Here is a 26,536-nt window from a genome sequence, read left to right on the forward strand (position 1 = left end):
TCTCTGTGTAGATGTTCTAGCAATGACTCCTGTTCTTCCTCTACCTGTAAAACCTCTTCTATTCACATTAACCTGGTAAAAACTCCTTACTTAAGTCCCCATCGTATCCTCTTTCTCCCTCTTATGATCTACTAGACTCTGCAAAATGCATTTCCTGAAACTTTTTTCACACCCAGCATTTCAGAGCCCAGAAACTACCTTGGGTCAATTGTTTCTATATCCCTTTCCAATATATATTTATCTTTTTGAAAACCAGATAACCAAACTTATTGCACAGTAATTCATATAATGATCAAGGCCTTATACAAAGGAACTAAAACTTTCTTACCTATACATGTTAATGTCTGCTGCACTGTTGCCATAATCTCTTTTGATGTCCTCACAATTTTAACAATGTGGCCATTAACATTTTAGGTTCTTATCTGCCATTTAACCTAGAAATCCCTTATCTACTTCACCTCCTGTAATATATCGCCATCCTCTGCATCTTATTTAACCAGTCTATTCACCTGTTGTGAAACTAGAATATCTATTCTTCTTCTCCTCATAGTAGAAAAAACTGCTCATTCCCATTCAAACCCTTCCCAATATCATTACCTAATTAAACAGTAAGAGCTTCCAAATCAATCCATGTGGCATACCACTGGTAGTTTTCTATTGCAGGCTATTGATCCTTCATACACAATTTGCCAATATTCAGATAGCCAATCTTCAATCCAATGCACTAATCAATTATCCAACTCCATATATATTCCAAGTTTAATTACCAACTTGTTTATGTGTAAATTTATCGAAAGTCATTCCAAAATCTAAATAAACCACTGGATCCGCACCTCTCTTGTCCAATGCATCCATCAACTATGTTATAGTAATTGTTGAAGCACAATCCACCTTTAGCAAACCAATGCTGTTTATCACAGAGAAAGCTACAATTATCAACCAACTAATAACCTCTCCAGCATTTTAATACAACTCGAGACACAGGCTGGCCCATAATTTGAAGCCTTAGTCTAATCAGCTCCCTTATAAAGCAAAACATTTAGCCCTCTTTTCCACTCTTTTGGATTTGGCTTTGTAACTTCCAAAAGACTAATGTTAAATAAGTACATCTAAACTGCTGTTAACCAACAATCCCTCAAAAAAAAGTGGTGATATGTCATTATGTCCTACTGCCTTAACTTCAAATTTACTCAATTCCTTCAATTCCTCGTATACCTCCTGCTTGCTCATCATCAGTCCTTGCTTTTCCTCCCTCACTGCACTCAAGCTCTGTATTATTATTATTATTATTTAGACCTCCACAGAGTCAAAAGACTCATTGTGGGAGGTCCTTCCTAAGAAACACAAAATCAAGACTCATCGACAGAAGCCCCCCCCCTCAGAAAAACAAAGTCTATTATACTACTCCTTAAACTCATTTACCGTTCTCGCTCTCACCACTCCATCAGGCAATGCAGCCCATGGTTCAACCACCCTCCATGCAAAGAAACCACTCCTCACCCTCTTGCAAACAGTTTCCTTTCATAACTTCCAGGGATGGCCTCTTGTCATCACTCCTTCCCGCTGTTCAACCAAGCGAAAGAACTCCGCAGTGTCAACCCTGTAACCACCTCTCAACATGATACCATGGTCATAAAGATGAAATACTTTTATGAAATGCTCATTTAATATCTCAACTATATCTTCCACGGTAGTTATCATTCTACTAATTTCACCAACAATATCATCATTCTTTCTTCTACTGGCCACATATCAAAGGAACTCTTATGGAATTTTTTTTTTTTTTTTTTACCTGATTAGCTATTTGCTGCTCACACTGCACTTTGTGCTATCCTAACCAAGAAATCACCTTCTCCCATCTGCTCTATGTACTCCTTATTCAACTGATTATTGCCACTCGTCTTACGCTGCCTCCATAATGCCTCTTTTCAGAATGCATGTCTAACCTTTGTCAAATAATTCTTGAGTAGCGCCAATTAGAAATGACCTTGTTTCAATCCAATTAATTTTTCTTATAGGAATAACTTTTATATTCCTACCAATGTGTAGCAGAGAGTCCTCCTGTGATGTGTCCCATAATAATAATTTTTCTGGCAATAACAATGACAAAAAAACATCGTTTAAGAGTTTTCTTTGTTTCCTCTCCATTTTCATGTATCTGCATGCATGTGCATAATTTTATTTCTGCAGATTTTTTAATGCTAATATTTTATTTTTATTTATTATTTTTATTTAATGTAATTAATTTAATTTTTATTTATTTTTTTGCTAGACGCACACTTCAGTGTGTAATTTCACAGTTCTGCCTTTGTCTCTGAATTATTATTACCCTAAGACCCCCATGGAGTCAAAGATTCATCTAGGAGGTCCTTTTGTTAATATATATACACAGCTCATCATACCATGCCTTAAACATATTCAAATTCTCTGCAGACATCACACTCTCAGGCAAGGCATTCCAATCATTCACAACTCTCCATGCAAAAAAAAAACCCCTGCTTCTCACTCCCTTGTTTACACCTTCCTTATACAGCTCCTCTTGTTCTCCCCTGATCTCTCACCATTTTCTGTAAAACCTCTTCAACATTGATCCTATAACAACTCCTTACTAACTTGTAGATCTCTATCATATCACCCCTTTCCTCCTATCCACTAGACTCTGTAGATTGCATCTTCTCAACTTTTCTTCATATTCAACATTTCAGAGATCAGAAACTACCTTAGTCAGTTGCCTCTAGACCCTTTCCAACATCTCTTCATTCTTTTGAAAATGAGGTGACCTAATCTGTGCATAGTAGTGTGTGGCCTATAGCAATGAAAACTGAATGGGTGAGAAGATTATGTCTGTAGCACAAAAAATGAAAACTAAAAGAATTCACCCTTATGTACAATGGTTTTTCTAGTTCAAACACAACAATGCAGTCTCACATAAAACAACTGCAAAGATTTACTGCCTTACTTTCACTGTTATGAGCAACCTGTCATTCCTACACTTGGCTCTAGTTGACCTCTATCTCTTCCCGGAACTGTAGGTAAATTTGAGAAACACCAATTCATATCAGAGGATAAAACAACAATAGTAGAGAAGAGGCAATTCCTTTAACTAAATACTCATTTTTATCATAAAAGACTCATAAATCACCCTTTCTAGTAATAACCTCTCCCTTTTCATGTATGTGCATGGAAAGGGAGAGGAAACAATAAAGTATTCATAAGTAACTGTGTAGAATTACATACAGTTCAAGGACAACACCCATTATGTTTTAACAAATATATGCTGTCAATACAAAAAAAAGGAAGCATTACTTTTCAGCACACACTTGTAATATTATAATCTATGGTCTAAGGCTATAGTTCTGAACAGTTACTTTTCAAATTATAATGTGTTAAATAGTAAATGATTGTTTTTCTGTACCTGCATATGATACATCATAAGTTCGTTGGACAATTTACTTCTATGCTGAGCATCTCTAACCTTTTTCCACATAAGTGACTGAAAAGACAAAATATGATTATGAAATAATTTTTAGCAACATAATTTTGATATAAATCAATCACAGTATGTTGAAAGTTTATTTTTCACTTGGTTATAGTATAACAAATTTAGTTTAATCCTTTATCCAAGTGTGAGCAAACAAAGTTTGCGCCTGAAAGTATCTTCAGGACTGGGGTAAGGTGGTACAACACTAGGACAACTCGTTGCAAAGGTGGGGAAAGCTACCAACACTCCTGTCTCAGTATCTCCTATAATGCAAAACACATCTCCTTGCGGATCTGTCTAATGTTCAGGCGCAAACTTTGTTTGCTCACACTTGGATAAAGGATTAAACTAAATTTGTTATACTCTAACCAAGTGAAAAATAAACTTTCAACATCTTTCTCTAAATCCAGAGTAATTTATTAAAAAAGGGTGGCACACCATTTGGCAACTACTATAGGTAGAGATGACCTGCTAATGCTTCTGCCTGGTATCTCAACTTGGCTTTGGCTCCCACTGAAGAGACCTCAATAAAGGTCGAAACTAGTCTGGGTAGCGGCCCTTCCCTTAATGCATAACATTAGACAGATCTGCAAGGAGATGTGTTTTGCATTATATATAGGAGATACTGAGACAGGAGTGTTGGTAGCTTGCCCCACCTTTGCAACGAGTTGCCCTAGTGTTGTACCACCTTTCCCCAGTCCTGAAGATACTTTCAGATGCAACTTTGTTTGCTCACACTTGGATAAAGGATTAAATTAAATTTGTTATGTTACAATTACAGTATCTATACAGAATCTGTAATGACCAACAAAGTAATTATTAAAAAGAATAATTAAAATCTGTTTAGTGAACCATAACCAATTCTTTTCTGGGAGCCTCTTGCAATATCATCAAATACCAAAGAGTATACAGAATAAGTTAATTTGAAATAGACTGAAGAAACCTGATGTAATTCATACGATCTTCTCATCTAATTTCTGCAGCCTTTTCAGTCTTCACAGTTTTTCAGCCTGGTTGGCTGAGTGTTTGGCATATCTGGTTTCTGCCAACAGCTGTGGACATGGATGTTTGTGAATGTCAATTAGGTGGGAGATGAATTTCATCCTGTGTGAGCCAACCTATTAGTTTACTTAAAGGTTTGAAGTGGGTAAGGGAAAAAAAAAAATTCCAATTTTGGTTTCTAGAGCAGGGTTTCTGGATTATATATAAACAGAAACACAAAAAAAATATAATTAATTTTAAAAATTCTTAGCCCACTCCTGGTATGAATGTACTATAGATTTACAAAAAAAAAAAACATTTTGTGGGTTGAAGCCACATAAAAAAAAATTCAAGCAAGAAATTTGGCAAACTCCAAAATGTAATTAAGGTTGATGTTTATCATTTGAGAAAGAGAAGCATAATCAGTTTTCTAACTAGAGGAAATTCTGGTAAATCTAATTTTTTCAATCATGCTTTATCTCACTCAACAAGCTTGAATTATTGTATAAGGTATTAAATGTTTCCAGAGAATCCCATGAATCCTTACCCTACCAGCCAAATTCACATAGGCTAGTAAGGTAAAAAGGGTTTGCTTCAGGCACAAACAATGCTTGTGCCTGAAGTAACTTAAGGACTGGGGCAACTTGTGGTAAAGGTGGTATAAGTTCTCATGTAAGCTTTTTCCAAGATGTGGGGAAGTTATTAATTAAAAATCAAAACAAATTCAGTTAGTCACTGTACTCTAGATATGGAGCTACATGCTGCTTAATTAGTTCCCCGACAAGATCTTCTGTTCTGTGCCCTGAGCTGCTTATCTATTTGCATCAGTTGGACTTTAAAAAATTAACTCTTAGTTACACAATACAACTATCAAAAAATTTTCAAATATATGTATTGGAAATTTATTTTGCACTTGGTCAAACTATAATAAATTTAGTTTAATCCTTTATCTAAGTGTGTGCAAACAAAGTTTGCGCCTGAAAATATCTTCAGGACTGTAACAAGGTGGTGCAACTGTTGGAAACTCGGAGCAAAGGTGGACCAAGCTCTCATCACTCTTGTCTCAGTATCTCCCACCATGAAAAGCACATGTCCTTGTGGAGATGTATAATGTTATGCATTTAGGGAAGGGCCACTATAGGTAAATATGACCTCTCTATTGCTTCTGCCTTAGTGTCACGACCTCTGGGTCTGCCTCCCACTGACAAGACCTCAATAAAGATCGAAACCGGTCTGGATAGTGGCCCTTCCCTCAATGCATAGCATTATACATGTCTGCAAGGACATGTGCTTTGCATGGTAGAGATCCTCTAAGAGTGGTGGCTTTGGAAGGCAGTGACACTAATGATTTTGAAAGCATATGGTGTGAAGTAGAGATGGGCAGGATGGGATATTTAGTGGGATGTTGCTACAAACCAAGGAGCACAGAGAGTGGGGACCAGGAGATGTTTAGACAGTTGAGCTTGGCAAGTGCAAGAATAATGATTGCTCTGGGAGATTTTAACTACAGTAGTATAAACTGGGGAGAGGAAGATGCATGTAGCAATAAGGGAATGGAATTTCTAGAATTATTGAGGGACAAATGTGTTAGGCAACATGTAATAGAGGGAACAAGAGGTTCAATAGTTTTGGATTTGGTCATAGCATCATAAGAGTTGATAATAACTGAAATGACATCTCTCTCACCAGTTGGATAGAGTGACCATGTAGTTTTGACTTGGAAGATGAATAGACATGCAGGAATATCAAAGAGACGAGAACATATGTGGAATTACAAGGCAGGTGATTATAATAGTCTTAGAAATCAACTTGGGGAAGTTTCATGGAGAGAGGAATTGGAAGGCCGGGATATCATTAGTGCATTGGAAATTATGAAAGAATATTTGTTAGCAGCAATGGTAAGTTGTATACCACGAGTGAACAAGAGGACACAATTTGGAGTAAAGTAGATGACAAATAATATTAAACAGGAATTGCATGTGAAAAAGAGGCTGTGGAAGAGATATAAGGAGACATGTGAAGAGAAGATGCATGAAGAGTATAAGACACAGGCCAGAAGAGTGACTAGTATTGTAAGGAAGGTGAAACTGGAATATGAAAAGAGATTGGCCCTAAGATTCAAAAAAAATCCTAGGGAATTTTTTTAGCTATTTGGCCAGTAGGAGGAGAAATGATTGTGTTAGAATGACATTGTAGGATAAAAATGGGAATAGAGTCTGATGCAGAGGACACCGTGGAATTGTTCAATGAACACTTTATTGGAGTATTTCATCCTGGAGGAGTAAATTTTAATACTAGAGGGATAGGGCAGGTTCGAGGTTTAGAGGTGCAGGAGGAGAGCGTGTTCCAAATACTGAGTACTCTGGATGTCAGTAAAGCTGTGGGACTTGATGGTATTTCATAATGAGTTTTGAGAGAATATGCTAAAGAACAGACAGTTCCTTTGACCTGGCTTTTCAATGAGTCTGGCTATGGGAAAGTGCCAGGGAATGGAAGGAAGGTAAGACAGTGGCATTGCATAAGGGCGGTAGCAGACTGGAAGTGTCTAATTATAGGTCAGGTTGTGTGTCATCAGTAGCTGTTAAGATCTCGGAGAAATTAGTTAGGGACCGTATACAACATTGGGCAGATGAGGGTAAAGTCAACATGAATTTGTGAAGAGTGCTCTTGTTTTAGTAATATACTAGTCTTTTATAATAAAGTTACGAGAGCAGTAGATAAGGGAAAAGCATATACTGCCATTTTCTTAGACTTAGCGAAGGCACTTGACAGGGTGCTACATGATAAGCTGATATTTAAGTTTAAGCACATGGGTCTGGATGTCAGGTTGGTCGACTGGATTCAGGATTGGCTGTCCGATAGGTATCTGAGAGTTGTGTATGGTGGGACAGTTTCAAGGAGCCAGATGATTTGTGTATGGTGGGACAGTTTCAAGGAGCCTGTGGGACCCCACTGGTCCCAGTATTCTGGGATCTATATTGTTTAACCTTTATATCAATGACATTGTCAGTGGATTGGGGGGATATTAAGTTGTTTGCGAATGATGTGAAGCTGGGAAGGGTGATTAGTAATAGTGCAGATGTGGTAGTCCTGCAGGAGGATTTGAATAAGCTAGACGGATGGGCAAATGACTGGGGGGGGGGTCAGTTTAATGCAGCAAAATGTAAGGTCTTGAGGTTTGGGACACATCGATGGGACGCTGCATATTCTATCGGAGGAGTTATTCTGGAGAAAGTAGGGGAGACAAGAGATCTGAGGTTGATGATTGATAGAAACCTGAAATTCAGGGGACATATTGCAAAGGTGGTGAAGGTAACACAGAGGATTGCTGATATAATGAGAAGGACGCTGACCTGCAGAGATAAAAGAGTTATCATTCTGTTGTATAAGATCCTGATCAGACCATACTTAGACTATTGTTCTCAGATTCGGTCCCCAGGATTTGAAGGGGATAAATTAACTGTGGCAAGGGTACAAAGGCAGATAACAAAGATGGTTTCAGGGCTGTACAATGTTAGTTATGAGGATTGGCTGAGGGAATGTGCAGAGTTTGGTGGATAGAAGAAGGAGAGGTGATATGATTGATACTTTTAAACTGTTGAGCGGTGGTTACAGGGTTGACAATGGGGAGTTCTTTCGCTTGGTTGAACAGCAGGAAGGAGTGATGACAAGGGGCCATCCCTGGAAGTTACGAAAGGAAACTGAGAAAGAGGGTGAGGAGTGGTTTCTTTGCATGGAGGGTGGTGAGAGAGCAAGAACAGTCAATGAGTTTAAGGAGCGGTATGATAGACTGTGTTTCCTAGGAGGGACCTCCCACGATGAGTCTTAATAGACTGTGTTTCCTAGGAAGGACCTCCTGCGATGAGTCTTGACTCCTTGGAGGCCTAAATAATAATAATCTCCTTGCGTATAGGTAAATATCATTTCTCCATTACTTCCACTTTGGTATCATCACCACTTAGTCTGTCTCCCACTGATGAGACCTCAATAAAGGTCGAAACCGGTCTGGGTAGTGACCCTTCCCTTAATGCATATCATTATACATGTCCACAAGTAGATGTGCTTTGCATTATGGGTGATACTAAGGCAAGTGATGAGAACTTATACCACCTTTACCACCAGTTGCCCCAGTCTTGAAGATACATCAGGTGGAAACTTTGTTGGCTTACACTTGCATAAAGGATTAAACTAAATATATAATTTATATTTTAACTTCATTTGATTTATTCTATGTATTGTGTAACTAATACTACATATTGACAGAGGCTGGCAATGAAATAGTAATCACCTTTTAATAACAATCAATCAATGATTGTTATTAAAAGGATAAGTAATTTGAATACAAAAATTCAAATTACTTATCCTTAAAAAGTAACAATGACAACTTAGTTTATAAAGTATGCAGAATAAATAATGCAATTTACGCAAAAAAATATTAAAGATACTACCAAGACAATAATCCTTTATCCAAAAAAGCAAAAACAATGTTTTGCACATTTAATATATTCACGTCTGAACTACTTATATATAGACAGTAATGACTTCACATCACTTGCCTTAGTATGTATCCCATAATGCAAAGTACGCACACCCTTTTGGACGTGTCAAGATGCTATGCATAATAGGAAGGTTCAATATCCAGGCTGTGTCAACCTTTATTGAGGTCTCATCAGTGGAGCCAGACCAAGGAGAGAGAGAGATACTAAGGTTGAAGTAATGCAGAAGACGTATATATTCTCACATACAAGTAGCAAAAAGGTGCTAGACCTTATTAATAGAAGATGTTGAAATGAGAGAAAGATGTTGAAAGTTTTTTTGTTTTTTTTTAACCTCAGTTCTATTATATGTTAAAGATAATAAGAAATTATATACCTGGTTTAATCTTTTACCCAAGGAAGCAAAAACAATGTTTTGCAAGTGAAATATATTTACGTCTGAACTACTTTGTATATAGAGGCTAATGACCTCGCATCACTTGCCTTAGTATGTATCCCATAACACAAAACACACCCTTTCAGAAGTGTAAATATGCTATGCATAATGGGAAGGGCTACTACCCAGACCAGTTTACCTTTATTGAGGTCTCATCAGTGGGAACCAGACCCAGTAGAGAGATACTAAGGTTGAAGTAATGCAAAAATGATATATATATATATATCATATACAAGTAGCTAAAAGGTGATAGACCTTATTAATAAAAACATGCAAAACATTGTTTTTGCTTCCTTGGGTAAAGGATTAAACCAAGTATATACTGTTTTTTTTCCGTGTATAAGACAATACTTTTTTCTAAAATTTTTAGACCAAAAATTGGGTTGTCTTATACACGGGTTGGGGGGGGGGGGGGGGGGGAACTAGTTGAGAGACCTGCAGATGCCGTGGCAAAACTGCCTTCTGAATAAACCAATCGGAACTCTAAAAGCATTCATACGTCTGCAACTCATTGGGGGGATAAGTTAATGCATTAACAATATTTTGAGCACTAGTCCATAAAAGTCTGAAAATAAAAAACGATTGTCATATTCTTCAAAATATTCAAGTTAAAAGTCATCAATTATGCAAAAGAACATGGAAATAAAGCTCCAGAGAGACGGGTTTGGACCTCCTCCCACTGAGTGTATAATTAGACAGTGGAGAAAACAGGAAGAACAACTACTCAAGATGCCAACAAAGAAGAGGCCCTTAAGAGGAAAACCAGTAAAATGATCAAACTTGGAGCAGATGCTTAGACTTGGTTTATGGAGCTGCACCAGAGTGGGATATGTGTGTCAACCAAGCTTATTCAATATGAGGCAAAAAGGTTTGCAAGAGAAGTGAACATTGTTGATTTCACAGGAAAGGCAAAATGGTACTTCAACTTCATGAGAAGAGAAGGGCTGGCCATGAGAACACGAACCAAGTTAGCCCAAAAAATGCATCTCAAATGAATCCCTAAAAATGCATCATAGTGTATATCTTTAAAATATTACTAATTACTAAATTTACTTTAAATATTTAAAAAATATTTATGTGTTCTGTTTTATGTTTAAAATATCAATTTCTTAATTTTGGGTTCGAAAAAGTAGGGTTCGTCTTATACATGAAAAAATATGGTAATTTCTTGGTATCTTTAACGTATAATAGAACCAAGCCAAAAAAAGGTTTATATTAAAAATGAATATATATAAGTGCCATTTTGTGTAATAATTGGCAATATTGCTTGCATTTTAGCTATTGCTTATTTTTGATAACTTAGTGTGCCTGCATGATTATTAGCCTTGTGCATTTGTTACTGACGTCTTTTTATTGAATTTTTAAATCTTGCCTTGAATAGAACCCAATAGCAGTACAAACCAGATCAACATATTGAGTGGTGTGAAGATCAAAATGCTGTTAATGACATAGAATTTTCGAAAATGATTCAATGTTGGGAGTGCAACATGTATGCATGATGAGATGTGAAAGATGCGATTGTGGTGAGAATGAATAGCAGATGAGTGAAGGTATGGATTTGTAGAAAGTGCAACGTTTAGTTAGACTACAAATTAATGAATGAAAAGTAGACTAAAGGAAAGAAAGTTAGTGGAAATAAAAGAAACAGAAACAAAAGGAATGCTAGTGAGAATAAGGGAGTGAAAGAAGGCAAGAATGAAGAAGCAAAAGCAAGTGATATGGGAGCAAAAGGAGCATGAATGAGGAAATGGAAGTAAGATGCAGCAGAACAAGAGATAGCGAGTGATAGAGTGAAATTGCTGGAATGCAAGACTTGAAGAAAGAGTTATTCAAAATGAAAAATAGATGAGGAATATGCATGTGATTTTAGATATTTAATGGAAATAAATGAAAGAGTGAAAAGAATAGAATTATTATTATTATCACCCCATGGAGTCAAAGACTCATCTAGGAGGTCCTATTATCATACACATACACACAGCTCATCATACTGTGCTTTAAACACACTCAAATTCTCTGAAGACACCGCAGTCTCAGACAAAGCATTCCAATCAATCGCAACTCTGCATGCAAAAAAAAAAAAAACCTGTCTGTTTCTCTCTCTCTCCTGCTCACACCCCTCTTTATACAGTTTCCAGGGATGACCTCTGGTTCTTCCTTGATCTCCCACTGTTTTCTGTAGAACATCTCCAACATTGATCCTATAACAACCCCTTACTAATTTGTAGGTCTCTATCATATCTCCCCTCTTCCTCTTATCCACCAGACTCTGTAAATTGCATCTTCTCAATCTTTCCTCATATACAACATTCCAGAGGTCAGAACCTATCTTAGTCAATTGCCTCTGGACCCTTTCCAACATCTATTTGTCCTGAAAACCAGGTGACTAAATCTGGGCACAGTAATCCATGTGTGACCTAATCAAAGCCTTATACAATGGAACAAGAATCTCCCTACTACTACAAGCCAGTACAATGGAACAAGAATCTCCCTACTACTACAAGCCAGTGTCCTCTGCATCATTCCCAGAAATCTTTGTGTTGTCTTCACAATTCTGGCAATGTGTCCCCTAAATTTCAGATCCTTATCCACTATCACCCCAGATCTCTTATTTCCTCCACCTCCAAAAATATATCCCCACCAAGCATAAATTCTACATCCCATCTTTGTTTCCCAAATTTTAAAACCTTACATTTTGCAACATTGAACACACATTCCCATTGCCATTCCCATGCCCAATCACTCAATTTATTCAAGTCTTCTTGTAAGGCCACAACATCTCTACTCTTCATGTTTATCCAAACTTTGGATCATCTTCAAACAACTGAATATCTCCATCCATATCTTTGCCAATATCATTAATACACAAATTAAACAGTAATGGCCCTAAAACAGACCCCTAAGGCACACCACTAGTGACTTTCCTTTCCTGGATATTGCTCCATTCTCCTGATCTTTCACCTTTTACTTCTGATCTCTTACTTGCATCACTCAGACATACATGCATGCATGCACGCACACACTTCAACAGTTTCGTTAGTTCACTCCTTCCAAAGCCATTCAAATGCAATCCGTCACATCTATATAATTTCATTCTTCCCTCAAATACAGGCTATACATCCACAAACTGCTCTCCCTTCTCACACCACTTTACCAGCATACCATTCATGATTCTGGTCTCCATTTCATTATTATCATACCTCAGCAACATACTGATAACCTTTCCCACTCTATTGTTATCTTTCACTCTCCTTAATAACCTCTTTATATTCACCTCCTTATTTACACTTAAATAATTTGTCCTCATAACCACCAAAAATTCTGATGCTCATTTCCTCCTCATGTCGACAGCATGAATTATCTTGCTCATTCTCCCTCCTGGAAAGCAGACCTTATGGACTCTATGATGAACCAATCCTCTAACAATGGAATTTGCATACACCTGCTATTCTCGAATCATTCATTACCTCCTTTTCCCTTTTTTCTATTCTATTCTTCCAATTATTATTGAGGGATAACTACCTCAGACAGTATGTTAACAGAGGGCACATGAGGATTGTGGGTCTTGGATTTGATCATCTCATCAGAGGATGTAATTATAAATGAAATGTCTAATCACCCATCAATTGGTGAGAGTGACCATGAAGTGATTACCTGGGTGGTTGCCAGCAGTGTGAGGACCTCTGTGAGAAAGGGGTATATGTGGAACTACAGGGGAGGGGATTTATGAAGAGCTCAGGAACCAGTTTGCAGGTGTAACATGGAATAAGGACTCAGCTGAAAAAGAGATCAATGCAGCTTGGGGGATTTTCAAGAACTATCTAGTAGAAGCAATATCTAGTTGTATTCCAAGGGTCAGAAGGTTAAATAAGGTAGGTGTGAAATGAATGAATAGAGAGATTAAACATGCAATTAAGCAGAGAAAAAGTGCATTATGAAGGCAGCATAAGAGAAGTGGTAATAACCAATTATATGAGGATTACAAAGACCAGGCAAGACAGATGACTTGGTTGGTAAGGGTAGCAAAAGTGAGGTATGAACAGCAGTTAGCTAATGAAGCCAAAAAGAATCCTAAGAAGTTATTTCGATATGTAACCAGCAAAAAAAAGAATGATTATGGAAGCATGACAATGATTGGGTAAAATGGTATAAAGACAGCTGTTGCAGAGGATATAGTGGTGATACTTAATGAGCAGTTCATAAAGTCTTTCAGTCTTGCGAATGTGACTTCATTCGCAAGACTGAAAGCAGAAGAGACTGAAGTGCCTGGCAATAGAAACAGTAGTAATGAGAGATGAAGATAGAATGGAAATGCAAGCAGGACAGAGAAACAGGAGGACATGATATAAGGAGAGTGGATGTTGGAAGCAGTAGCAAAAGGTATGTATGGTGATGATCAGCATAGAAATAAAATAGATCAGGATGCAAGTGGCATAGCTGAGAATGAGTGGTTAAAGATAGATGTGGTAGGAAAACCACAACAAACAACTGACTTGGGTAAGACTGATTATAGATAAAAGTAAATTGCTGTGTTCATTTACAAATGTCTGGAGTAACAAAAATAGAGGAGATAAAATTGTTTCACTGAAACAATCAAGGTGGAATGATAAACTAACTCACATGACACAATGAAATTCACCTGCCACTTAAAGACATTCCAAATATTCAAAACCACAGTGGGATTCAATAACTGTTACCTGTTGGTTGGAGAGTATATAAGCTATCCACTCAGCCTATGAGGGCAGAAGCATTCAGAATCCTGTATTGAATTAAAAAAGCCATTACTATATATTATTATTTATCTTTGGGTTTATTTCTCTTTGGTGGGCATGCTCAAAATTAAAAGAAAAATCATACTTAGAAATATTTTAATGAAAATATAATCTTTATGCAATGTCTGAATTTACTTACATGCATGATGCTGATCGCACAGTATATTGAAAAGGCACTAGCTAATTCTTCATCAAAATATGTAAATGAATGACCATTAATCTTATTGCACAATTCTGCTACTCCTATTACACCTGAAAACAGAAGTAATCAGAACTATGTAAATTGAGACATTAAAAAAAAACATAAAATAAGCCATTCATAGAATACTGTGGCTATTCCTACTTACCTTTTTCATCTTTGATGGGAAAGCACAATATATTCCTATTAAAAAAATTGAATAACTCATATTAAACTAGATACTAAGCTAAACACATTTAAAACTTTTTTTTTTTTTTAAGTACAAATATATATATATATGGTTTTCATTTTTAATTTATATCATTTCAGGAACAATATAAATAACAGAAATGAAAAAAAGGCAAGTTTCATGTCTCTTTCTTGAAATTAATGTCAAAGCTTGAATTTTTTTTTTTTTTTTCAGTAAAGGAACCTCAATAATTTAGTTATAGTTTAATTTTATCAGAAGAAATATGGCATTAAAAAGTAACACTGAAAATGTTATTTTTTCCTTCCTATTACATTATGTAATAATGTTCAAAGTTACTACATTATATGGCATTTATTACTGTGAAGGCTATTAAAAACTGTATCCATGGCAACAAATCCTGTAGAACTACTCTAGCAATTACAGGGCCTATATATAATTATTTACATATAATTTCAGATTTAGCTGAGCACTGAATCTAATAACATTGAATATAGAAGATTGCATTGAAGCATTTTGGGAATAAAGCAGATTCTTTGCACAGAGAGTGGTTGGTGAGTGGAATACATTGCCCGAGTGTGTTGTGAATGTAGACACATTGAATCAGTTTAAAGCATGATTAGATGAGCATTGTGTGCAATAATGTGCACTTCCCACAATGAATTTCCAATTCCATGGAGGTCAGATGTTCATAATAATAATAAAAATGTATTCAAACCTAAATTTAAAAATTTGGGGGTTGAATATATTCTATATTTAGTTGCATTTTTTGCTCATGAAAATAAATCAATAGGTAATCACAAAGTAAAGTAATCTATTATTTCCAATACCAATGCAGACAACAAGCATAAAAATGTAGTGTTTGCATTAAGTCATTATCTTAAAAATTGTCATATAATTACAATACTCTAATAATAAAAATAAATGAATAAGTAAAAACTATCGAGTCAATGTTTTAAACATTTAAACAGTGATTATGAAAAGATTAAGAGACAGCTCAGAGCTACTGCATGGAATGAGGTATTAAGCAGAACGGAGATAAATGCTGCTAGGGCCAATGACCAAAAGGTATTTAACAGCATCATTATTCTGCACATCAAAAGGTCAAATAAAGTATATGCCAAATGGATGAATGAAAGGATTAAACATGAAATCTGGAAGAAGGCAAGTAGAGACAACAGAAGAAGAATAATGGTAACAATCATAAAAAGGTACACAAAGTAGGCCAGAAAGGTAACATTAAATATAGCAAAATTGCAATGTGAGTAGAAATTAGCAAATCAAGCTACGAAATATCCTAGGGATTTGATGGAAGTTTTTTCACTTGGCTATGCTACCAATTATATATATTTGGTTTAATCCTTTATCCAAGTGTAAGCAAACAAAGTTTGCGCCTGAAGTATTTTCAGGACTGGCAACTTGTGGTAAAGGTGGAGTAAGTTCTGATCACTTGACTTAGTATATCACATAATGCACAGCACATCTCCTTGCAGACATGTATATAATGCTATGCATTAAGGGAAGGGTCACTACCCAGACCGGTTTCGACCTTTATTGAGGTCTCATCAGTGGGAGCCAGACCCAGAGGTGGTGATACTAAGGTGGAAGTAATGCATTTCACCATATACCTGTTGCCAAAAGATGTCAATACCTTATTATTAAAATTCTCAGGATTAGAGATAGTTGATGGAAGTTTTTTCACTTGGCTATGCTACCAATTATATATTTGGTTTAATCCTTTATCCAAGTGTAAGCAAACAAAGTTTGTGCCTGAAGTATTTTCAGGACTGGTCAGTCCAGTCAGGCGAGTCCTGAAAATACTTCAGGTGAAAACTTTGTTTTCTTACACTTGGATAAAGGATTAAACCAAATATATATAATTGGTATCCTAGGGATTTCTTTGGATGCATGGCAAGCAGATGAAAGGATGAGAATAATTATAGTAAAATTATGTTGACGGATGGAAATGATAGGTTGATAACTGCTGCAGAGGAAATAGTCAAAGTATTCAAGGGAAGCAATTCATCAGGGTACTTCATTCTCATCAATGATAAGAATGAATTGGAAGGAATGGACTGCTAGTGAGCAAGAAGGTAGTATATGAAGAATCAAATAAACTTCAATGAGGTAATAGGATTTGATAACAAATAAAACTGCATGTCTTAATGTACATGTTCAGCATGACTTAAAAAATAATTATAAAAGAGTGAAAAGAGTAAAATTGTGTTACTTCATAAAGGTGGTGATATGTCTGAAACTAGAAATGATAGGATACTATGTATCTGGGATTGTAATAGTTCAGGTATTGGAGAAGTTGGCAAGAGCTAGAACACAGAATTCGGTTGAGAACAGCAGTCTATATTTTCTGTGATCAGCACCATTGTTTTTTAAAATAGTTTATTTTTTTTTAACAATTTATTAATGCATTATAACAAGATAACAAATGCATATTTTGTGGTATACTTAGATTTTGAAAAGGCTTTTGACAGTTGCCACATGACATGTTGGTAACTGAACTGGAATGAGAGAAGATTAATATGAGTAATAGATCAGCTAGTTGAATAGCTGATATATTAGCAAGTAGTGTACAGGAGAAGGGGAGTTGGGCTGGGGGTGGGAAGCAGTTTCTGAAAAGAGGAAAGTCACTGGCTTGCAGAAATCTGTTTTTAGGAGCCATTATTGTTTCAGGTAAATCTTAAAAATATTGGGATGAGTTTAACAGGAAATATGCAGATAATACAAAATTGGAGAGAACCGCAAAGACTCGAGCATATCTCGAGTCTTACAGGATTTGGAACTTCATGAGTGAACAAGTGAGTGGGACTTCTAGTTCAATGTTTAAATATGTAAGATGGTGAAATTTGGTGGGCAAGGATGAATGCCAACTATACACATGGTGGGAAATTTTGAAGAAGATGAGAGTGGTAGTGGTAGACAGGAACCTAAAGTCCAGGGGGTCAGAGTGAACATGTTGCAAAGTCATCTGACTGGATTACAGCAGTGATTATTATTATCTTAAGACCTCATAGAGTTAAAGACTCATCTAGAAGATCCCTTTGTCATACACAGCTCATCATACCATGCCCTAAACACATGCAAATTCTTTGCAGATCCACACTCTCAGGAAATGCATTCCAGTCATTCACAACTCTCCACACAAAATACCTGCCTCTCACTCTACATACAGATCAGGCTTAATGTAGATTATTGTGATCAGATATGATCTGAGATTTGGTCACCTGGTTTTCATGGAGAGGAATAAGGATATATATATTAATAATTCTAATGTATTATATATAATCTATCTAATATATTAATATATATTAATAAATATATATAATTCTAAATGTTGAAACTTTGGAATAAGTGAAATATTTCACCTACTGGGCACGATTTTTGCTGACGATGGCGAACGAAATATGGAGATGGATAACAGAATATTGCAAAACTGGCAAAGCCCTCTGAATATATATGGAAACATTAACTGAAATAATGAACACTAAGTATACAAAGCAGTCTTCAGCAGTTTTGACTTGTGGATTTGGTAATTGGATTGGGGACAAAGCAGTTGACCGAAGACTTGAGGCTGTGGATATGAGAGCTTTGAGAAAAAAGTTATGGAAGTTGACAACTACCATTGATGACATTATCTCGAGTCTTACAGGCTAGGTGTCGCACGGATTAGATCGTCGGCTTGTCGAGAGCTCCTGAAAAGATCAGTATTATTTTGTGTTAACATTAGATATTTTACCAGAATTTTAAGTAGTATTGTTTGCTTTTTGTTTCTTGGTGTGTCTGTGCAATTTTTGCGTGTTTTCTGTTATTTTAACTATTATTTTTAAGAAAAGATAGCGTACACATGGCACCGATAAAGAAAAAAATGGCGGCCAGGTCGCCATGCTTGCTTAAGAGTTTTGATGTAAAAGAATTTATGCAGTGTGCTGTCTGTGAGATGTATGCCTTGCGGAGAGCGGTGGGAGTCTGGTTAGAAAGTGATAGTGGAGTTAATATGTGTAGAAAGTGTAAAGAGAATGAGGACTTCAAGCGTGTTTCGTGTATCGAGACTGATATCGTTAACGGTAGTCAGAATGCAGAAAATGGCGGTGTACTAGAGAATTGCGTGGTAGTGCCAGATAGGTGTGAGAGCGTCGCTGAAAGTGTAAATGAAGGTAGAAACACCGAAGGAATGGATGATTTGATCGATAACGAAAATGGTGTGATAAGTGCGAGTAGCGAAATTGCCCGTTTAAATGGCGCGATACACAGAGCCAAACGACAACTGGAGCGTATGCAAAAATGTGTGTTGAACGTACCGACAAATAACCGGCGGAAGTCTGTGACGGCAAATAATAGAATGTACGTAAACGTCAATAAAATGAAGGAGCGAGTGCTGTATGGGGATTCGCTATTAAGAGGCGTAATAATTGAGAGTTTAACGAAGTCGTACCAGCCGGGTGCGAACATAAAGGACGTCAGCGAATCTATTCGACTGCAAAAACAGAGGGTGAAAGAGATGATAATAGTGGCAGGAACGAATGATTTGAAAGAGGACAAAATGGAAATGATAGAGGATGTGAGGGAGTTGTTTGAGGTAGCAAAAGAGAAGAGTGAGAGAGTTAGGATGGTGAGTATCTTACCGCGGTATGACAGCGAAGTGTTTAGAAGGAGGGCCATAATTGCCAATGACTTTATGCGTGGGTTATGCATGGAGAGTGGTGTGGAATTTGTGGATGTGTGGAATGAGTTCGATGGGCGAAAGGACTTATATAAGATGGATGGGTTACATTTGAATGGAGTTGGTGTACGGAGACTTGAAAGAGTGTTGATGAATGATGTGGAAGTGGATGTACAGACTCAGGGAAACTAGATTTATTAAGAGGGGGGGGAGTAGATATGCAGACTTTAGGGGGGGAAGTTAAGTGTATGAATGAGTATATTATGCCCGGGCGAGTACGACGGACAACAAATCAGAATGGGATAATTAGTATAAGGAATCAAAGTAGGGATGGGACAAATGGGCTTCTGCGATTTATGTACATTAATGCCAGGAGTATTAGGAACAAGAAGGAAGAGTTTTTGGCCATGGTTGGCACTTCCAGGCCACAGGTTGTCGGTATTAGTGAAACATGGCTGACAGAAGATGATAAAGCTAGTGGGATTGAATGCGATGGGTATAGCGTGTTCAGGAGTGACAGGGTGAATAAAAAGGGGGGAGGAGTGTTATTGATGATAGCTGATGAGCTTCAGCCAAGGAGTATAGAAGTTGAACTGCAGGATGGGGAAAAAAGCACATTTGAGGCTGTTTGGTGTGAGATACAATCTAGCAGAACAAAATATACAATTGGGTGCTGCTATAGACCGGGTGATGGAGTGGATGGTGGGAATAGTATGCATAAGCAAATAGAAGAAATGAATGGAAGGAGGGTAATTATTATGGGTGATTTCAATTATGGTAATATTGACTGGAAAGAGGAGAGGGCACATGGGAGGAAGGAATTGGATTTTATGCAGTTATTAAGGGACAACTATCTACGGCAACATGTATTGGAAAATACCAGGGGGCAGAGAGTGCTGGACCTAGTAATTGCAACTGAGAATGTGGCTGTAACGAACATGACCTTGTTGCCACCAATTGGTGAGAGTGACCATAAGGTCATGACTTGGGAGGTGGCTAAAGGAGTCGAATTTACAATTAAGACAGGGTATATGTGGAATTACCGAGCTGGTAAGTATGACAAGCTTAGGTGTGTGCTTGGCTCAATGCCATGGCATGTAAAACTGCAAGGGCTGGATGTTGATAGTGCATGGGAGGTGGTCAAGAACTGTTTGCAGGAGGCAATGGTTGACTGTATACCAAGAGTCCGAATAATAAATCAGGTAGGGGTTAAATGGATGAATAACACTATTAAGCTTGAGCTGCAAAAAAAGAAACAATTGTGGAGGGAATTTAAGGAGAAGGGTGACCATCAGGTGCATGAACAGTATAAAGCTCAGGCCAGGATGGTAACAAGGGTGGTAAGAAAAGCAAAAGCAGATTACGAAAGGAAATTGGCCATGCAGGCTAAAGAGAATCCCAAACAGTTTTTTCAATATGTTGCAAGTAAAAGGAAAAATGCTCATGGTAGAATGATCTTAAAAAATGCTGAGGGTAGGGAGGTAACTGAATCAGTCGATGTTGTAGAATTACTGAGCGAACACTTTGCAAGAGTATATCATCCAGGTGGTGGCTTTGCGGAAATGGAGGAACCAACAGCTTATACTGGAATTGTGATGAATGAGGTAGAGGTAACTAGTCTATTACAGAACCTCAATGTCAATACATCTGTGGGATTGGATGGTATACCAGCTCGTGTCGTACGTGAAGCGGCCAAAGAATTGTCAGTGCCCTTGACCATTATGTTTAATTTGAGCCTCAGGACTGGGTCAGTCCCAAGGGGGTGGAAAGAGGGGAAAATAGTTCCACTGCACAAAGGTGGTTCCAAGGCTGCTGTTGAAAATTACCGGCCAATCAGCATAACAGGAATCATTATCAAGGTCTTAGAGAAAATAGTCAAGAGGAAAATACAAGATTGGATAGAAGAAAATGGGATACTGTATCGGGGACAGCATGGTTTTGTGAAGGGTAGGTCATGCCTCAGTAACTTGCTCTCGTATTATAACACAGTGACGGCTGAACTGGATAAGGGTAATGGGTTTACAGTGATTCTGCTGGACCTTGCTAAGGCCTTTGACAGGATACCACATGGAATTCTAATCAGTAAATTGCAGCATATGGGAATGGACATAGGGTTGGTGAGATGGATAGGAGGGTGGTTGACGGAGAGATATCAGAGAGTGGTTTACTCAGGAGTAGAGTCCACAAGACGGCCTGTGACTAGTGGTGTACCACAAGGATCTGTTCTTGGACCACTGCTGTTTAATTTGTTCATAAATGATATAGGAAAGGATCTGAGAGGAACAGTTCATTTGTTTGCTGATGATGCGAAGTTGGGTAGGGCAATAGTGAATGCAGATGACGTCAAAATTTTGCAGGATGATTTGGATAGATTGGAGGTCTGGGCTAGGGAGAATGGATGTCAATTTAATGTGGCAAAATGTAAGGTTATGCATTTTGGGGTGAAAAGATGGGAGGCAGTTTACTGCATTGGTGGAACTGTGCTCCAGGAAATTGATGAGGCACGAGATTTAGGAGTGTTGGTGGATAAGGAATTGAAATTTAGGGGACACATTGCAAAAGTGGCCAAATCAGCTCATCAAATCACTTGGTTGCTGAAGAATACGTTGACAAGCAGAGACAAGCAGGTTATTGTTCCTCTGTATCGAGCCTTGATAAGACCTCATCTCGACTACTGTGCTCAGATTTGGTCACCTAGGTTTCTTCTTGATGGGGAGGAGGTGGAGAGGATCCAGAGGCGAGTGACCAAGATGATAGCAGGTCTGTGGAATGAACCGTATGAGAACAGGTTGAGGATTTGTGGGTTGCAAAAATTGGTTGATAGGCGGAGGAGGGGAGATATGATTGAGACATTCAAATTACTGAAGGGTTTCTATAAAATTAATTCAGAAGATATTTTTGAGAACAGGGCTGGTTGTGGGAGGACTAGGGGACATCCATGGAAACTGGGCAAAAGTGTGGTTAGTAAAGGTGTTAGAGCTGGGTTCTTTACTTTTAGAGTAGTGAATGAGTGGAATGCGCTCCCTGAGTCTGTGGTGGATGCTGTGACAGTGAATGAGTTTAAGGCGAGGTATGATAGATACTGTATGAATGTCGAATAGTTGTGATGAATATGATTTGGGGCCTCCCTCGATGAGTCTAATGACTCCCTGGAGTTGCCCGTAATAATAATAATAATAATAATAATAATAATTAGCATCAATGCAAAATCATGTTGAAGACATATTGGAGAGCAGCTTGACATCATTAGTATTCCACAATGCTTGTGAGAGCAAATCTAAGGTTAGCTCTACTCACATGTATGGTCACTTAAAACAAAATGGTAGAGGAAAGTAAAATGCAATAAAAATGAACCAAAGAAGATCTGGGTTAATTAATGTAGTTAGTAGTGCCTTAGAAGACTGAAATGAAAGATCTGACAGAGACTTGAGACTTCATAAATAAGAAATTAATTTGGAAGAAAATTCGATGGGATGCTAGTATTATTGTAACCTTGTTTATGTAGTAGTTTCATACCATCCAATAAAGACTGGTGCACTCAGGATTTAATCTTGGGGTGAGGGGGGAGCACTCAAGATTTAATCTTGGGAGGGGCGAGTTGAGTGATGATTTACGAATACACACTACGCATTGCATAAGACCTATGACTGAGCATCTGCAGTGATCACCAATACATGATAAGTAGTATAGAAATAGAAGACACAACATAAATAAAAAAATAAATTTTAATTAGGAAAAGATTTTTGGAAAATTATCTGGTGTTTATTTCCTTTTTCTTTTGGGGGAGCCAGGGCCTGTTGGCCCCCTCCCTTGGTGCGCCACTGTCAATAAATATCCCTTGGAATACCGATGATGCCATGCAAACATTCTGTATGAAAATGACTTTTTGAGTGAGTGTGAGAGAGAGAGAATATTTTTTCATGAGATCCTCTCTGCCAATCCTCAAGGATGAGGAAGTGGCAGAGAGGATCCAGACGTAATGATTTATATTCAGATCTGTGTGCAATAGTCCAGATGAGGCTTTATTAAGGCCTTATAAAAGAGAATGATAACCTTCGTATTCCATTTGTCAGCGTGTTTTTCAGCATCCAGGTACAGATTACCTGAATGCTATATTCCCTCTTAATTTCAACTCCCTATCTACAACTACCCCCCAATCCATGTCCTCATCAATTTTTTGCAGTCATGCACTTCTGAGTGAATGGTAGTTCACTGTATAGTGACCTTACACTTGGCAATATTAAACTGGAGCTATTATTCTTTGCCCATATTATCAATCTGTTTGTCATTCTACAGGATCTTTATTTCATCTTCACTGATTATTGCTTTTTCTAGTTGTGTCATCAAGTAACTGAATATTTTCCCTTAAATTATTTACTGCTGTTAAATTCAGTTGTAAAATATATTCTCTTGGAACTGGTTTCTCTTGGAACATATATATAAAAGCAAGTCTAAGTGTAAAATTGCATTGTATTCCAGTAGATTTATTAAGAACCAATTGTGAAATTACAAGCATTTGACCAAGTACTGAGCCCTGCAGCACACCACTTATCATCCACTTTCTCCTGTATTCATTACCCCCATATACCATTTTGTATCCATCAGTCACCCTCTTATCCAAATCACTGCTTCATAATCATCCTGATTTGCTCTGGTTTATGTAACAGAGTTCTATATGGTATTCTGTTGAATGTCTTTACAAAATCCAGTATCACTGTGTAGTCATTTTCTGTATCCAACTTGATTGTAAAAAGTGAGAAAATTACTAAGCAAGACCTACCTTCACCAACTTCTCTAATAATTTGACCACACTTTTGTGTAAATTGAGATGCATTGAGTAGTTTTTTTTTTTTTTTTTTTTGTGAATATGATTTTTTTTAATTACCAGAGAAGGGTTGTTTTATATATCACCTGAAATAATGCATTCATATTTCTTTTGAAGTTATAGATCAGAAGAGCAAATAATGTTGATGGCTTTATGTATCAGAATTTTTTGATGCATCTGTCTGTAAAAGTTGAGTACCTGTGCTCTGAAAAGCTGCACTATTCGTTTATTTTATGTAATAATTTTATCTTAGTGTAACTTATTCTGATGTTAGTAGCAGTAGTAAGCAAAATATAAGCAGTAATGAAGAAGAAAGGATTTTTTTAATTCAGTGCTTTTCCATTATAGTTTTCAGTGATAAAGTTAGAACAATTATAATTTATTTGCAGGTGAATTAGTATGAATTAAAATTACTGTGGAATGCCATAATAAATTTGCTGTACTTTATAAATTATGGGATCACTTACAGAATACCTATTTGACTGAACATCAAAAGATAATTAACACATTCGCTGCCAACTACGAGTATACTCTTAGTTTGTATATGAGCTGCACAAGCCAGCTAAGAGTATACTCGTATGACTCTTACTGCTGGCAATGAGATTACCGTACTGACCTTGAAGAAGTGAAAATGCTTGGCTTGTGGAGCTAGCAGCAAAACTGTGTATACTCATAGATGGTATGTGCTCTGCACAAGCCAACTACGAGTATACTCGTATGGTGCTTACCGCCGGCAATGAGATTACCGTACTGACCTTGAAGAAGTGAAATTGCTCGGCGTACGGGAACAAACTATGCCGAAGTAATGTGGCAGCGAACGTGTTAAAGTTGGTTTATTTATTCATGCTAATATAGATGTTTTGCTTCATCGTATTCTCTGCCTGATAAGGTTTATTGTTTACTGTTTACTCTTAGTTACCAAATGACAAAAGCAGAGTATGCCAAAAAATCATGAAAATATTATAAGGAGTAAAAATGTAATGTGTGAATTATTAGAATAGAATAACTGTTTATTTGCAGTTTAATGGAATCTTATAGGAATTTAAAAGAAGACTGTCAGAAAATAATTGTTAACTTTCAGTGTAATTTCTGTATTGCACTATAGGGTTTTGTTAAAACATAATTTATAATTTAATATGTTTTGTTTTATAGTCTGGAATCTGTTTTCTGTAGCAGTAGGAAAGAAGCAAATAGAAAGTACTGAAAACATATGTATGCTTTATACTTATAACGTTTTAATATAATAAACTCAAAGGTATACAGATAATTCTAGAAAACAAAACAAAGGAGAAACGGTGTTTGAATAAAATAATGAAAAACAGTTTCTACAAATTTTTACTCACTGGCCAGCCATGATTATACATTTTATCATAAAAGTTAACATGATTCAGAAAGTACTTTAGATACTTAATCAGTAACCTGTGATAATAGTGCCATCCATCTGAAGGAGATGTTTTATATCCTCTAAAAATCTGGATGTTGACATGTAAAGATAAGGAGGTCATTTCACCTCTTTACAAAGCTTTGATACACTCTTGGTGGCAGATCTTGTCTCCTGGTATCTGAAGTGATGCAGATATTGTAGATAGGATGCAGAGGATAATGTTAAAGATGATACACTGTGGAATATAGATTTATCAGAACATATTGAGAATTTTTGGACTTCAGAGACTAGTAAAATAGGAGTAATATAATAGAGACCTACAAACTTCTGAAAGGTCATACAAGATACCAGTAGATGGAATTTTTCATTTTATTGCAGGGCAGAAGAGAGGGCATCCATGAAAGTTGAAAATGAATGCAGTCAGAAAAGGGTTAAAGCTAGATTTTTCTCTCATAGAGCAGTGTGTGACTAGAATGGCTTGCCATTAGAGGTTGTGAGTGCAGATAGTGTGAATGAATTCAAGAGAAGGTATGACATAGTGTGAGTGATACGTGTCCTCCCTTGATGAGTCCCTGACTCCCTGGATGTTTCTTATAATAATAATTAGAAAACAGTCCAGAGATGATTGATTGAGATGGCATCTGATCTTTGGAGTATGAAAACAGATTGAAGGAATTTCATCTCTGGATCCTCATGCAGAGCAAGAGGAAGAGGATGGGGAGGATTTGATCAAGACACATAATTTAGTAAAGGGTTGTTACCAGGTTAATGTGGAAGAAATTTTTAAGAGAATGGGAGACAGGGAGTAGAACAAGATGTCATGCCTGGAAATGTATGAGGATGATGTGAGCAAGGGAGAAAGTAGCAGGTTTTTTTTTCATGGCTTGTGAGCCGCATGCGACTCATGTCCACGCGTCATGTGACTCTTCATGCTCTACTAGAAAAAAATAAACAAAAAAAGAGAAGAGGAGACAACAAAAAAGATACCCAGGCTCAAGCACATTCGTGAAGAAAGGATTTTCCAAAAAAGTGAATGTTGGCTTAAGTTCTCAAAGGTCGCAAAATCTATTGTTGAGTTCCCAGATCATTTAATTTGCTAA

The 26,536-nt window shown here is 37.1% G+C and overlaps 1 protein-coding gene across 1 annotated transcript in view; it reads right to left on the reverse strand.

The window, feature by feature from the left end:
• Positions 1 to 26,536, reverse strand: part of LOC150106633 (cGMP-dependent 3',5'-cyclic phosphodiesterase-like) — a 302,619-nt gene that overhangs the window by 182,744 nt on the left and 93,339 nt on the right. The window contains exons 10-12 of the mRNA XM_090393446.1: positions 14,514 to 14,548; positions 14,306 to 14,418; positions 3,416 to 3,493 (exon numbers count right to left, since the gene is read on the reverse strand). Coding sequence (XP_090249572.1) covers positions 3,416 to 3,493; positions 14,306 to 14,418; positions 14,514 to 14,548 — 226 coding nt within the window. The remainder of the gene's footprint in view (positions 1 to 3,415; positions 3,494 to 14,305; positions 14,419 to 14,513; positions 14,549 to 26,536) is intronic.

The sequence above is a fragment of the Typopeltis vanoorti genome, chromosome 5 (genome assembly GCF_054136105.1).
Source record: "Typopeltis vanoorti isolate ZY-2024b chromosome 5, IOZ_Tvanoo_1.0, whole genome shotgun sequence".
In the NCBI taxonomy this organism is placed as follows: domain Eukaryota; kingdom Metazoa; phylum Arthropoda; class Arachnida; order Uropygi; family Thelyphonidae; genus Typopeltis; species Typopeltis vanoorti.